This window comes from Myotis nattereri (genome assembly GCF_964212035.1).
Source record: "Myotis nattereri genome assembly, chromosome: 2".
Classification (NCBI taxonomy): domain Eukaryota; kingdom Metazoa; phylum Chordata; class Mammalia; order Chiroptera; family Vespertilionidae; genus Myotis; species Myotis nattereri.
Window position 1 is genome coordinate 126,177,583 of NC_138076.1, and position 16,246 is coordinate 126,193,828.

General features: G+C 48.3%; 1 protein-coding gene and 1 long non-coding RNA gene across 2 annotated transcripts in view; both read left to right on the top strand.

Annotated features, from left to right (window-relative positions):
- Window positions 1-8,742: 8,742 nt before the first annotated feature.
- On the top strand, window positions 8,743-10,326 carry KCNA6 (potassium voltage-gated channel subfamily A member 6; the record flags this gene model as incomplete). The annotated part of the gene is made up of 1 exon (XM_081083726.1): window positions 8,743-10,326. One exon carries the CDS (start codon window positions 8,743-8,745, stop codon window positions 10,324-10,326), a length of 1,584 nt encoding a protein of 527 aa, XP_080939852.1.
- A 519-nt stretch (window positions 10,327-10,845) lies between these two features.
- LOC308513588 overlaps window positions 10,846-16,246 on the top strand; it is a 33,107-nt gene continuing 27,706 nt past the window's right edge. The window contains exon 1 of the long non-coding RNA XR_013995560.1: window positions 10,846-13,420. This is a non-coding gene — a long non-coding RNA (uncharacterized lncRNA). The remainder of the gene's footprint in view (window positions 13,421-16,246) is intronic.

The window sequence follows — 16,246 nt, forward strand, 5'->3', positions numbered from 1 at the left end:
TATTATTATCCTTAGTTAATATTTAATAAACACAACATTTTATCATAAAGATTTAGCATAGTCCATGATCCCAAGATGTCAGCTAGGACACCAGAATTAGACAACAGGGTTTTGTTACCTTAGTGGTACAGAGTTAGGTCAGAAAATCGACAAAGATGAACAAAAATGTAGACTAGTTCCATATAAACACATGGGAAAATCTCTACAGAATGATATGGTGGGGGGAGAAGTAAGCAACAAGAAGAACAAAAAAGTTGGCTAAAGTTAAGCTTTTGAAATGAATTTCATGATCCATGTTCAATTTTCTTTTGTAGCCATAGAACATTAATGACTTCTGTGTCATATGTATCTTCCAAGAAGGAAAGCAAGTAAGTGTATTTGTCAGGAAAGGCTAGGTTATGCTCTAGTAACACAAATACCATAAATCTTAACTCTCATTTATATCAATTAGTCTTTGGTAAAGTTGGTTGTGTTATACGTTGCTTCACTTAAAGTCTTAGAACCATCAACAATGCTAAGTGAGGACTTACTGTACATATCCATGACTGATGTTCTTGGGATTCTGCTTTATGTCTTCCAATCTGGGTCACACATTGGTGGGGCAGCCACATTCTCCACCCTCTTGAGTGCTCTGGATCATTATGGCAGAGAAAAGAGCTCTGGTAATGAGTGCTGCAGGCCAGATTTAGCACATGGCACAACTCATCAGCTAGCACAAGCCACATGATCTTACTCAACCACACGTGGACCAGGAAGGACACAATCCTAGCACATGTCCAGAGTGGAAAGTTGGAATGTTTTTAGTAAATAGCAACAATCATCAACTGTCCTTCAAATCACAAAATGTTTGGCTTCCACGGCAAAATGTACTAACTCCCTAAGGGAGACAATCCAAAAGTTCTATGCAGTCCTGGCATCAAATTGAAGTTCTAGGATCTCTAGTAATATAAAGTATGTTATGTTAGGGGGTGACATGTTCTGGTCTCTACATCAGTAATGAATGTGGCTCCTCCTAATTCAAAAATGGAGGGAATAAAAAAGACAGGGTATCTTTCCCTCTCCCAAGAGATAACAAACAATGGTTGATTGGGAAAAGGAAAGCTTTAATGAATATTCCTATTCAGAAATGGGAAAGACAGAGGAAACACAGCCATCGCTGCTTCGCTGTGATTCTGAAACCCCGCTAAGTAAAATTGGGTCTCATTTGGCTGCTTGGGAGGGGCTCCCCACCCACTGTTCTCTGCCCCTTAGCTTCTCCCTCCTGAACATTCTTTTTTCTCCACTGTTCTCTCATTGGTCATGTCTGAGATTGGCATTGCAGGTGATACCCTCTGTGGGAATTGAGCAACTTTCTCAATTTGCTTCTTGAACATAAAAATTTAGGAGCCTAATGGTTTTTTTTAAGTCTTGAATAGTTTAGTCCAGGTCATGGTTCCTTTAGCAATATGATTGTCTTAAATATTCTCAGGCTTTTTCCTATCTGTATCAGTTTGCTGTAGGAGATTAAACCTCTAGCCCCACCCCACCCCAAAACCACTTTGTCCATCAAATGATTTGTCTGGAAGCTATAGTTTCAAAACTTTAATTAGGTTTTGCTCTAAAACACCTCATTCCATTCAGAGGTATTAGCAATGGGCATGACTGCACTATGCTGATTTGTTCCATAAATTAAGCCTAAATACTAATCAGCCTGCCTCACACAGAGATGTTTTTGTTTGTATACTTGTTTTTTTAATTTCCTATTGGGGATGAGAAGCAGTTGCCTCTGTCGACCCTAAAAATCCCCATATTTTTGGACTTTCTCTTTTCCATTTCATCTCTGCTTGCTAACTGGCCAGTGTTTTTCTGAACTCATCAATATCTTGTATTACATTGTCAGAGTCGGCCAATAGCAGCCCCTATACAATACTAACAGCCTGCTTTTGAACTTCTTCCAAGATATGCAAATTTTAGGTAGATTATCTGCCTTCTAAGTTATCACAGATGACAATTTTTCAAATATTTTGCCACTCGTGACAAGGATTGCCCTTAGCAGCCTCCAGTGAAGTTTTTGGCCATTAAACCAATGTCACTAAGTTTAGGTTTTTGGTTATAGCTGCTCCTCATTTCTGGGTCCTACTACTGAGTCAGTTTGAAGAGCTAGATTATGTTTTAGTAACGAGTCAATCCCCAAATATCAGAGGCTTAGAACAAAGAAGGATTGTTTCTCACTCGTGAACATTGCTTTTGCTTCAGCTGGGCGTCCGTCTCCATGTCACCTCACTCTGGAACGCCCTCACTCTGAAGAACAGCCACCATCTTGAGCCACACTGGCCATTGTGTCTGGGATACAGAAAGCTCTGGAGGCTTCCTCATTGGTAATTAAATGTTTTGGTCTGGAATCGACACATATATCTCTGCTTACAGTCAGAGCTGCTTGCCTGGTCCAACCGTAAGTGAGCTAGAGAACTGGAGACGTTTAGAAACCAGCACTAATGACTACCACAGCAGGGAAATGAGGTGAAGAAGCAGATTGCAAATTTGTGCTGCTAAGAAGCTCTCTTGGGATGCTCCCTGAAAGATAAGGAGTCCTTTACAGATTTGTTTCTTGGTGTGGTTAGTCATTTCACAGGCCGGGTGATTGGCATGGCACAGATGTCTAATGCATTCCTTTTTTCATTATACAGCTTCACTCAAGAAAAAAGCTGTTAGATTTTTCTCTGGTGAATTCATCATCACCTTCAGCACTTTGTAGTTGATGTCCTCCTCCTCCTCCTCCTCCTCCTCCTCCTCCTCCTCCTCCTCCTCCTCCTCCTCCTCTTCCTCATTCTCCTCCACCTCCTCTTCCTCATCATCAAAACTTTGTCTAAGCAGCTAATTATAAGTGATGCTTATTAACAGAGTATATATTTGCATTTGTCCTTCCCTTTCTCCACTTTAGATCCAGAAGGAGGGAAGTGGTCCTGGTGTTTCCAAAGACTAAATTAATAGAATGGACGTTAGGTGTAAGAGTTATCTTAACAAGCATGGGCAGTGGACATCAATTAGTTTGAATAATCAATAGGTGCTATGGGCAGGAAATTAGCCCTCAAAGTTCAAGACATTTATTTCTTTTAAATGTAATTTATTGATGACCAAATTTGTGTGTGTGTGTGTGTGTGTGTGTGTGTGTGTGTGTGTGTGTAGAGGGAGGAGAACAAGAGGAAAATAGCAAAAATCCTGTGCTAAATATAGAATTGCTCATTATTCTCCCATTTACTCCAGGATTCAAAGCCTCCTTCCTTTATCTCTCCAGCAAAGAAAGTGGGGGAAGGTTAAGAGAATAAGTATAAATGACCCAGGAAGAAGGGGGCTGGAGCATGAGGGAGACCGTCTTCTGGTCAGAGGAACTTCCACATTGCCCATCCTGAAGAACAGAAGGTCTAGGGCAGTGAGCCTTGCCCAGAGGTGAGACAGAAGATGAAGGACACAGTGCCTGACTCATCACCCTGCCCTCAACAATCACTGTGTGGTTTGCCCTCTACAGTGAAAAGCAATAGAGAGAGGCAATTCTTCCTAACGAGGGTGTGTGTATACTTGTGCACAGGTGTTTACTCAGTGGGAACTGAGGGAGTTGGTCACTTACCACTCTTTCCTTCCACAGGGGCCTGTGGGTGCTAGGACACTGAAAAGAACCATTCCCAGAGGTTATTCAGAGGAACAAGGCGAAGCTTATGACCACTATCCTCTCTCCCCAGAGAAAAACTGAAAGGATCTTACTGCTGGGGTAATGACAAGTGAGTGTACATGTATGTACACACACACACACACACACACACACAGAGACGCGAAGAGCAAGGTAAAAAATGTACTAAGAGAAGCCTGGAAAATAGAATAAAATGATCACTTGTTATACCTGGAATAAGTACATTTTAAGGTTCAGGGCAGAGATAACAATATAAGTAATTATCAAATTATGTGCACATTATATGCACTCATCTTGCTTGGTACATACATCCACCTTTAAATGATTCCTCCTTGATGGCACCCTTTTCTTCCCACCATATGTTGCTGATCTAATATAATTTGTGTTCAGCTGGAAGGTCAGCATTGGCCTTGGAGGATGGGAGCCCTGGGGTCTGGTCCCAGTTCTTGGTTTTGGACATCTCCTTCTCTTGGTTTTCCTTCTACCTCATGACATTCCCTTGGTCTCCTTTGCTGGGTCCTCTTCCTCCTAAACTTGAACTGTAAATTGTTGAGTATGTGAAGAACTTGATCTTGGTTATGTTCCTTTTCATTGTCCATATTCTGTCTCTCTAGGAGACTTTAGTGCCATGAGTTTAAATATTTTTAAGTATTTTAAATTTAAAAATCATAAACTTATCTATCATAATAAGCAGTTCCCTCCTTGATGCCTTCATTTGCATGTCTAATTTGCCTCTTCAATTTAATACATCTAAAAATGAGATCTTGATTGATCCCAACTTGTTTAACCCTTTCTCTCCCCTTTCTCAATAAATAGCACCTGGCATTCATTATTTATTTCTCATGCTCTATTTATGACCAGTTCCTGATAATTTTATCTCCGAAATACCCTCCCACCCTCTCTCCTGCCTCCTCCCCACTTTATCTCTGTTCATCCTTTACCTTTGTCCAAGTCACTATTATCTTTCCCCCAGACTACTACAATTTCCTGGTTTTTTATTTATTTAATTTTGCCCCTCCATAATTTATTCTCTGGACAGCCTCTATGTTAATCATACCATGTCTCTCCTCTGATTGAGAACCCTCATGGTTCCACACCCATCACCCTTAAAGCAAAACCCGAGCACCTCACCCTGCAAGAATGTACCCTTTGCTTCCTCTTCAGCCTTGTCCTGCAGGTCCCTTCTGGTGTCCATTCTCCTCCCAGCACATCACCTTCTCTGTCATCCTTGAACACCCATGACCTTTCTAGCTCAGGGCTTTGCACTTGTCTCCCAGAATGCTCTCCGCCTGTTTTTAGCAAGGCTGGCTCATTCTTGCTTTTGAACTCTCAGTTGAAAGACTATCTAGTGTAGCGGTTGTGGATCAGTGGGTGAGCGTCCACCCGTGCCCAGTTGGATTCCTGGCCAGGCACATGCCTGAGTGAGGGCTTGATCCCCAGCAGGGGTTGTGCAGAAGGCAGCCAATCGATGATTCTCTCATCAATGTTGCTCTCTCTCTCCCTTCCTCTCTTTCTAAAATCAACAAAAACACATATTTTAAAAAAGAAAGATTCTCTCTTCAGAGGGAACGTTCCCAACCACCTTTCTCAGGGTTGAATCCTTAGGTTCATTTCTGACATAACTTGTCATTTATTTTCTTCAAACATCTACTACAATATATTGATATCTTCTTTAATGTTTACTGCTGAAATTTTATACCTAGAGTGTATTCACTGAATGAAAATGTAAACTCATTAGAACAGATATTTTGTCTGTCACTCCTAAATTCCAGCACTTGGCACCATGATGGGCACCCAGTAGCTTCTCAATTAATGCTTTTCAAGTGAATGAATGACCCCTACTGTCATTGCAAATATTCTTCTTGTATATTGAGACACAACAAGAAAAATCTGTGCTGTCATGAAAAATGGGGAAATGCTGCTGGGAGGGGGCTGTCTCCCTTGTCTTCCTTCACCTGGAACTGGCACTTCTGAAGGTGTGATTTGACTCACCCTCACTGTATGCTGGGCAGGAATGATCTAGGCAAAGGGCTTTTCTAATGCTAAGAAATGAGTCTCTTCCACAGAAGAACTACGAACAGATTCTGATTCATGACTTTGCTAATGGCTTTTCCTTCCAGGGGAACCTCCCTGTGCACAGTGAAACCTCTCTTGAGGCACAGCCTTATGCCTCACGTGAAAGTAACCATGGAACATCAGCTCTGCTGGTAGCTTGGCAGGCTTAACCCGAGGGGCACTCAAATGGTGGTTCCTGCCACCATGTTAGACTGAGCACCTTCTGGAAGAATGCCTGGTCCTTCCCATGCTTCTCTAAGGTTTGTTTGGAGGAGTTGTTGGCCTAGTTGATAAACTGGTGGATAAAAATGGCAACAACAAAATCAAATATGCAAATGAATATTTCATTATAAATTTTGAAAACAAATACAAAAAGAATTGTAAGAAATCAATTTACAACCCAGAAAATATTTCCAAATTACTGGACAAAGGTAAAAGAGTATCTTCTATGTGTCGTTGTTGTTGGTTTTCTTTTCCTTGCCTTAAAAATTATTTTTGAATGGAACAACATAGTTGGGTGAAGGCTAAATTGCCCAATTACATAGCCTGTAAATAGGAAAACTTTTAACTGGGTGGCTTGGAACACTTGCTCCCTCTCGCTTTTCACTGAAATATGCAAGGTGAGAGTAGGGAGTGAGAATGAACAGTACAAACACAGAAAGGAGACAGGCAAGCCTGGTGAGGGATGAGACTGGAAAATAAAGATGCCATGAGATGCTGGTCTCTCTCCTACCCCCTCACCACGGGACCTCTTTTCTACACATCCAGGAAACGTAGTTCCCCACTCCCCCACTCTCCTACTCCCCCACTCTCCCACTCCCCCACCCTCCCACTCCCCCACTCTCCCACTCCCCCACTCTCCCACTCCCCACAACCCCACTCCTCACTCCCCTGGGAGCTAGCCATTGTGGTTTTAAAACACTGTGCAATGCAAAGCATTCTTATGTGTATCTTGTGGTTTGAGAGTACTTTTATGAATCATTCCCATCATTATCTTCAGTGAACTCTTACTAATGATCTAATATGCAGAAGAAGAGACACAAAAACACCCCGTATTTGTCAGCCAATTTGGCCATAGATGCCCCCAAAAGAGAAAACTGGGGCACAGAGAAGCAATTGTTAAGCCTACCTGGAAGTGGCAGTCTTAAAAATCAGACCACCTCTCCTCCACCAGACACTAACCTGTCTATTCTAGTGACAAAAGACTATATGGTCTTTGGCCAAAATGGATGGAAAACCATTCTCACCACCTCCCTCCCGGAGAGTTCTGTGAGGAATCTTTAACAACAAACTTTGGTCCCTACCCAAATATGGCCAAGTGGGTCTTGTAACCTAGAGCAGAGGCCATCTTTGTCATAGGGTTGTAAGGCCTGAGGGAGAAAGCACCTAGATTGTAGCTGGCACATAGTAGATGCTCAGTAAACTTATTTATTTATTTATTTATTTATTTATTTATTTATTTATTTATTTATTTTTTATCAACACTCTTACATATTCTTTCCACTCACCCCTTTTCTTGTCTGCACAATAAGCAGACATCCCAGATGCCTTCCCAGGGAGGCTTGGAGCAAATGAATTCCAGACCGCACTTCCCTGGACCACAATACCTCTGAAATGCCACCATCTTTGTTTGTTTGTTTGTTTGTTTTTTCTTTACCTGGTCTGCTGCCCAAGTTCCCAGGATTCCTGTCAAAACTTCTGATGGGAAAGACAACGGGAGGCCTCCAACCCCTTTCTTTTCTGGCACTATGCCTAAGGAGACTTGCAGCCTCCCAGGTTTGCAAAGGGAGGGATGGGATTCTCTGGGGACTTACATGGAGTCCAATTTAAATAGGAAGCTCTCAAGACATCTCAAAAATGCTGTCTCTCCTTTTTCCTTTTTATTTTCAGTAGAGATTGGAGATGCTGGCAAATCGGTCTCTGTAAACACAGAAGGGCAAAATAGGATTTGATTTTCTCATTAAATTTCTGGATGAGTGGAGGCACAGTGCTCGGTGCGTGTGGCGAGTGGGGTGTGTTTTCTTATTGATGAAATGCACTGCGCAGGTCAAAGCTGTAAACTGCCATTGAGAAAAGCTGATTGCGGGTGTGGAGGGGGTGTGGTGTGAGGCCATTAGTGCTTGTTTAGGGGCCCGGAGTGTGAACGTGCGAAGGGGAGAGGCGTGCCCGCAGAGCGCGGGAAAGATTACCTGAGGCAAATGTGTGTCTATTCTCACAGCGCCCTGGCTCGCGGCACCCCTGGCTGGGCGAGGGGTGTGTTGTGGGAGTGGGGTGGGAGGGGGCAGCAGGCGGGGCCTGCCACGTCACTCCGGGAGTGTGTGTTGGGAGAGAAGGACAGAGCAGAGAGCCGAGCCGCTGCAGCTGCGGTGGCTGCAGCCAAGGCTTGAGCGGTGGGGAGGTGGGTCCCCGCGCTCCGGCGCCGGGGCAGCCCAGGCCCTCTCGGAGGCCTGAGGGCAGGCCCACAGGGAGGAGGTGGCGGCTGTGGCGCGGAAACGGCGACCTTGGCTGGACGGAGCCAGCCCGCGGTGGACGTTGGGCGAGGCCGAGCCCCGCCAGGAGTCTTTGCGGAGCCGGAGGGGGAGGCGCATCTGGCGCTTGGGTTCCCGCGGCAGTGGCGGGGCTGAGCTGTTGGAGGCGCGCAGTGGGAGCTGGGGAGTGCTAACCCTGCGTCCAGAAGCCCAGTCTCCGGCACGGAGGTGAGGGGGTGAAGCGCCGTCTTCTCGGGCACCCGGTGTCACACGCCCAGTGTGCGATTTCAGGTATCCCAGTAAGCTCCAGCCCCCGGCGCGGACCGCTGGAGGCGCGGGGCCAATCCTCTGCGCCCAGGGCACCTCCCCGGACCTACCCTTGCAGGGACCAGGGGTATAGGGCTCACGGATCCCACCGCAGGTCAGCCCGCGAGCTCGGAGGAGCGCGGGCCCCACCCTAGACAGAGGGCGCCGCCGGCGCTGGGAAGCGCTGCCGCTCCAGAGGTGGCATCGGGGACGCTGTTGCCGTGGCGGGGAGCGCACCGCGGAGAGGACATGAGATCGGAGAAATCCCTGACGCTGGCGGCGCCGGGGGAGGTCCGCGGGCCGGAGGGCGAGCAACAGGATGCGGGAGACTTCCCGGAGGCTGGCGCGGGCGAGGGCTGCTGTAGCAGCGAGCGGCTGGTGATCAACATCTCCGGGCTGCGCTTCGAGACTCAACTGCGCACCCTGTCGCTGTTTCCCGACACGCTGCTGGGGGACCCTGGCCGCCGCGTCCGCTTCTTCGACCCGCTGAGGAACGAGTACTTCTTCGACCGCAACCGGCCCAGCTTCGACGCCATCCTCTACTACTACCAGTCGGGGGGCCGGCTGCGGAGGCCGGTCAACGTGCCCCTGGACATCTTCCTGGAGGAGATCCGCTTCTACCAGCTGGGGGACGAGGCCCTGGCCGCCTTCCGGGAGGACGAGGGCTGCCTTCCCGAGGGCGGCGAGGACGAGAAGCCTCTGCCCTCGCAGCCCTTCCAGCGCCAGGTGTGGCTGCTCTTCGAGTACCCGGAGAGCTCGGGGCCCGCCAGGGGCATCGCCATCGTCTCGGTGCTGGTCATCCTCATCTCCATCGTCATCTTTTGCCTGGAGACGCTGCCCCAGTTCCGTGCAGATGGCCGAGGTGGTAGCAATGGTGGTGGTGTGAGCAGAGTCTCCTCAATTTCCAGGGGGAGTCAGGAGGAAGAAGAGGATGAAGACGATGCCTATACCTTTCATCCTGGCATCACCCCTGGGGGAGTGGGCCCCTCCTCACTAAGTACTCTCGGGGGCTCCTTCTTTACCGACCCCTTCTTCCTGGTGGAGACCCTGTGCATCGTTTGGTTCACGTTTGAGCTCCTGGTGCGTTTCTCCGCCTGCCCCAGCAAGCCCGCCTTCTTCCGCAACATCATGAACATCATCGACTTGGTGGCCATCTTCCCCTACTTCATCACCTTGGGCACGGAGCTGGTGCAGCAACAGGAGCAGCAGTCAGCCAACGGAGGGGGTGGCCAGAACGGGCAGCAGGCCATGTCCCTGGCCATCCTCCGCGTGATCCGTCTGGTGCGGGTGTTCCGCATCTTCAAACTCTCCCGCCACTCCAAGGGGCTGCAGATCCTGGGCAAGACCCTGCAGGCCTCCATGCGGGAGCTGGGCCTGCTCATCTTCTTCCTCTTCATCGGAGTCATCCTCTTCTCCAGCGCCGTCTACTTCGCAGAGGCTGACGATGATGATTCGCTCTTTCCCAGCATCCCAGATGCCTTCTGGTGGGCAGTGGTTACAATGACCACAGTAGGTTATGGGGACATGTACCCCATGACCGTTGGAGGCAAGATTGTGGGCTCACTCTGTGCCATCGCTGGGGTCCTCACCATCGCCCTACCAGTGCCGGTCATTGTCTCCAACTTCAACTACTTCTACCACCGGGAGACCGAGCAGGAGGAGCAAGGCCAGTACACCCACGTCACGTGTGGGCAGCCTGCACCGGACCTGAAGGTGGCCGACGGTGGACTTGGCAAGCCTGAATTCTCTGAGGCTGCCCGGGAGCGGAGACCCAGCTACCTTCCCACTCCACATCGGATGTATGCAGAGAAAAGGATGCTCACTGAGGTCTGACTGATGCAGGCAGGTTCTACACGAGAAGGGTGACACTGAGCAAATAAGTTCTTAGGCTGCCTTCTCGTTTTCCATGACTCTCACCTGAGCTCCGGTTGGCTCCCTGACTCCTTCCCTTACCCTAGTGCATGGCGTCCAGGACCAAACACCTGGACTGTCAACCTTGTTACTTGGGCCCCTGCAGCATTCAAGTTTTAGCCATCTAAGTGATATTTTTGAAATTCTAATGGTGCCACCCATTCATGCCATCTTCTGTTATGTGGATGAGATTTCTGTCTGACTTTCCTTCAAGATTCTGGTTTTTTCAAGTCTGAGACTTCTAACAGCTGTAGGTACAGAGATGCCAATAGGATGGAAACCAGGTTATTCCTGGGTCTCTTTTCTCTTCTCAGTGCCCTTTGCTTTGGGGCATGCACCTGTCTTAACTTCTGGCCAGGCGGTACCTGGCAGAAGCTGGAGGACAGAGACAGGACTCATCTTGCTGCTTTATTCCAGGGCCCTGTAACACCTGCTGGTCATCCTGTAGAAGACCCGTTAGATGCACAGTCTCAAGTGGAATTAGAGAAACTGCAATTAAACTTGGCCATTTGGAGGACGTTAGTGTGAGTCCCGGACCAAAGGGGCCGATGTTTTCTCCCAGGTGTGTTCTGGCACAGTAGACACCAGGCTTTGGTCTACATTTAGTGCCCCTGACTCTGAGCCCCTGACTCTCTCTCCCTTCCAGGAAGGTTCTTTCTCAGATCCAAATGCTCGGTGTGCACGTGCCTTCCTGTGCAGAGGGACTAGCAAAAGGCAACCACAGAGCCGGGAGAAATGGCCGAATAGAGTCAGGCAGCTGGCATGTCCATGTCATCTGAAGAGAGGTGGCACTTAAACAGATGCTGTCATCTCAGAGGGGCAGTGGACTGTTGTTACAGATGGCAAGTTTCTCTCCCTCGCTTCCCCCCAACCTCTCTAGCCCTCCACCCTTCTTGGGAATTTGATTTAGAACAGTTGAAGGCTTTCTAAAAACAACTCCAGCTTAGACCTGCAGACAGGTAAAGCACACATTGGATGCTAGTGTGGGTGTCTTCCCATCTTGTTGGGAATGGAATAGTTGGTTTAGAGTAAAGAGGAAGCTTTATGTCTTTGCTGACAACCACACAATTAGAGGTTTTTGGCTGAGTCAAGCAAACACTCGCCTGCTCTGCCCCTCAGAGCTGCAGCCGACTTGCTCTAACTGGTAAGGTAACTTGGTGGTGTCACCACCACCTGGACTAAGCCATCTCCTTCCATCGTGAAATCCCTGCCTTCCATCACACTGCCCACTTCCCCTCACTTCCCTCCTGGTAACACCGCCATTTGTTTGTTGCCTTGATAAACTGTGATGTACTGTTCTGAGCTCTTTTGGGTACAGTTCAGAAACCAAAAGGACTGTTAACATATTTTTAATTTTATATCTATGCTTTAAGACTCTTGGATAAGATTTTTTTTTTTCTAAATTATTTTCTTGAAGAGCAACTTAGGAGGGGTGGCCTTTTGAGGGTTTTCTTGAGATACTACCACTCTGTGAGTGCCAGATCTCAGTCTGGATTTTGCCACAGCTTTACAGGGTAACTGGCACCATCCTCTTAATGCCTCAGTTTCCCCACCCATTACATGGGAACATTAATGTCTTCCCCTCCCTACCTCATGGGGAACGTTCAATGAACTCATGTGGGAAGCTGGGGGTGATTCTATGCAAATGTGTGAATTTTAGTAATGGACTTGACTTTTAGTTCATTACCCTGCCTCCCACCTCCCGTAGGCCAGGCCTCCCCCCAGAGTTTCTGCCTTGGATCCAAAGCCCAAGAATAGGCCATTCTGGACCATGAGCTCCGTAAATCCCTTCTTAGCCTCTTGAGCTGGGCTGCAGTCTTTCTCCTTACCCTTCAGAAAGGAGGGTGCTCTTTAGGCAGGTTCACTGTGATCCTTAGGACTGGAGGCCACTTTGATTGGAGCTCAGCTTCTCCAAACCTGAAATACAGTGGGAGATAGAGGAGTTCATGATTCAGAAACCTGCTCTGAGGCCATGAAGTGCTACTTTTCCAAATCTCTTCAGTTTCTCTTGGGTATTTAGGGAAAGGAGAAGGGCCCAGCTGAGGGTAAATGTTGGACCATGCAGGCGTGTATCTCCACATGTGTGTATGTGATCACCTTCATCACCATTCCTAATACATTTCTTCTCCAAGTCCGAGCATGCCCGGGAGTAAAGGGTTTGTGGAGCACTGGGCTCTCCAGGGACTCTGGTTGCTGTAGCAACCTTCCAGACTGTTCTCTCTATTTTCTGATTTGGGCAGCAAGGGAGACCGGGAGACTACATATCCCCAGCTTCTGAAGTGGGAGCACCTCCCCCACACTGGGCCAGGGACTGGGAGCGCCAGGACAGGGATGTGTGACCTTTGAAAAAGCAGGTCCCTACAACTTCCGCCTGGACCTTTCTTCCCGGTTTCCCCGCCCAGACATGGAAGCTGCCTCATTTCACCTCTGATTCTTCAAAGAAACTTGAATCCTAAGTAACTGCCAGTTAAACCAATGTCAATATGATCTTTTTCAAATGACAAGGGGAGCATTGCAGGGGACTTGATCCTCAGGCAGCCACCTGGGCCTTGAGAAGTCCTAGAGGTTTCAGTCCACCCTAGCACCAGGAACTTTCCATCTCCTCGGAGAGAGGCTCCTCCCAGCTCTGAGCGATGGAGGGAAGCGACAATTCTTCCCCACCAGGGAACAGTCTAGCTCCTGGGAGGAACTTCATAGGTGGCTCTTCTTAAGGTGTCGAAGAAAAACCGAGAGGCTGTAACCTGCCCTAGTTTCTGTGGAGGATTTTACCAAGTGATCCCTCTCTGACTGGGCCTCTGTGTGGATTTGTGCTCTGAGAACCAAGAGAACAGCACCCCATGTTGCTGTGACAGCTGGGCTGCACTCTCACAGCTGCCGGCACAGGCCAGGACTCGGCCCGCAGAAGCTCCTGGAGGCTGTCCTGGACCTGTTAGGCTCCACAGAGACACAGGCTAGTCCTCCTGCCTGACTACCCCGGGATGTGAGGAAGGTGCAGCTGGCCATCTGTGCATCTGAGGTAGGTCCTACTGTTGGGGAATGTTGCATGGGCTCAGTCCCTTGGGCCAAATTAGAATCAGGGTGGGGAGGGGCAGAGAGAGGGTGCGAGGGAATGCATTTGGGCAAAATCAGGGTTTGGATTTCCACAGCGTCAGCAGCACCTCGCTCTCAGTCCGTGTATGTATTTTATTCCACCTGCTTTTGTTTCTTGTTCTGTTTCTCTTTCCCTGCTGCTGTGCCCCGCCCTTCCCAATCATCTCCTTTTCTCTGCATTTTCCCTTCCTTTCATTCTGACTCTGCGTTTTTTCTTCTTCTCACATTTCCCCTGTGTTGTTTTTAATCTCTTCTTCCCTCTGTGTGTATCTTGTCTATCTTTCTCCCCCTCTTCACCTTTTTGGTGGCTGGGAGCCCCTTTGGGGTTTCTGTGGAGCTCACACTTTGGACTCTAGGACTAGCTGTGTTTGCTGAGACTGTTGTTTTCCAGCCGGAGGACACATTTTCCCTGGCATCTCAGTAAACCACCTTTTCCTACCCTGCTCACCTCTGTGGAGGGCAGTCCTGAACTTACGAAGCAAGAGGAGATTGCGGTGGGGTCAGAAAGGTGTCTCCCAGAATTTCCTCAACCTGCAAGGAAGAGAGAGAGAGAGAGACAAACACAGAGAGACAGAGAGAAAGAGAGAGGATCTTATAAGTGTCTGATAAAATACTCGGCCATGTTGCACTAAATATATTCACCTTAGGGTCCCTCAGCCTTGAGAAGCTTACAGAGATGTTTAAGACAAAGGGACAGTAGAAATAGTAAAATACACAGAGAAAAGATGACTTAGAAAGGTGTAAGATGGGACTTAGCCTAGAAAGGGCCTTAACTCAGGGGTGACCCTCTAACTGCCTTAGTTCACTGGAAGGTTCTCACAGTACCCAGCAGTCTCTCTTGTGCACTGAAGGCAGGACAAAAGCTAGGACATGAATCCCCGTGGTGTGAGCTGCAGGGGCCTCTCCTTGACCAGCTGAATTAAGATTCCCCAACCAGTCTGTGAGAGAGCTGTGCACTCTCCTTGCTGGAGGTCGAAGAGCATAGGGTAAGTCCCACCTGCAGCGGGGCATGGGGAGACTTTGGGGGTGGGATTGGAGGTTTTCTATTTTTTAAAAATATATTTTTATTGAATTCAGAGAGGAAGGGAGAGGGAGAGAGAGATAGAAACATCAATGATGAGAATCATTAATAGACTGCCTCCTGCACGCCCCCTACTGGGGATGGAGCCCGCAACTTGGCCATGTGCCCTTGACCGGAATGGAACCTGGGACCCTTCAGTCCAGAGGCCGACGCTCTATCCGCTGAGCCAAACCATCTAGGGCAGTGGTTCTCAACCTTCTGGCCCTTTAAATACAGTTCCTCATGTTGTGACCCAACCATAAAATTATTTTCGTTGCTACTTCATAACTGTAATGTTGCTACTGTTATGAATCATAATGTAAATATCTGATATGCAGGATGGTCTTAGGCGACCCCTGTGAAAGGGTCCTTCGACCGCCAAAGGGGTCGCGACCCACAGTTTGAGAACCTCTGATCTAGGGCGACTGGAGGTTTTTTAAATCAGGATTGTGGCAAGAGTTGTACAACTCTATAAATTAAAAAAACTCATTGATTGTGAAAAAAAAGTGACAAAGCTAATACTTGGGAGAGTCACAGCGTGGCTGGGGGAATGGCTTGGATCCCTAAATCTAGGAGTGCAGCATTTTTAAAGATGGACCAGACTGAGTATCCAGGATGGAATGACAGTTTTCTCTTCTGCCGCAGGGGGACACTTTAGATCCTTCCATACAGTTGCTCCTTGCTCCTCATGTACAGCGCCAAAGACTGATTTTTTTTTTTTCTTAATACCATCAAATCATGGTGGGATTTGCATATGTGTTTGTTTGTTTTTGCTCTAAAGATAGGTCAAACTGCTTTTGGTAGATGCAGAGCATAATTATCATCATTAAACTACAATAAGCATGTTGCACATTATTTATTACATGGGACTAAGGCAGTGAATTTGCCCAAGGGATTTATACTTTGCTGGAAAAACAGAAATAAAAACAACAAAACCTCCACAAACAAACCAAAACCCCGCCTAATCTCTGCACCTGTGAACACAGACTTCCTGAAGAAATTGCACAGGAGTCAGGACTGTACTCCCCAGCCTCCTCCCTTCCCCTGCGGCACCCATTCCCTTCCACAGCCCCTGGGTGGGGTCCCGCAGTGGGGTGCTGCCTGCACACAGAAGCGGGGGAGCCGCCTTCCCGCAGACAGTTCTCTCTGGCTCTTACTTGCCTTTCGCTCATGAGTCCCTGCTTTCCTCCCCTGCTTTCCTCACATGACACCTTCTAGTCCCCTGCTTATCTTTCCTCCTTCCACTGGCTGAGCCCTGGCTCTTGGCAGTATTTCTGTCACCGGCACCTGCACGTAAACGCCAAGTAGAGACTTTTGTCCTCCCGGGACAGTCTGGCTGGAACTGGTGTCCGGCTCTGATTGGTTTTGACTGCGTGTTGTTGCCCCAGGAAGCAAAGCGTGGTCTCACTCTAGCTTGTCAAGATCTCTTAGGGGAGGAAAAGAAATGCATTCTTTAAGCTGTAGGATTGCCTCCCTCCATCCCACTTCCACCCGCCGCCCGCCCCAGCTTGCACAGATGCTCAGGCCTGGAGCTTGGGCTTAGCGGAGACGGAGCGTCAGCGTCCGGGATGAGGCCACGGGAATAACGGCAGATGGCTCTTGGTTCTCATGTTACCCTGCCTCACCATGAACCACTTCCCCTTCTGGACTCGAGGGCTCTGTGGGGTTGGGGAGTGTCAGGCTCCTTAGCTC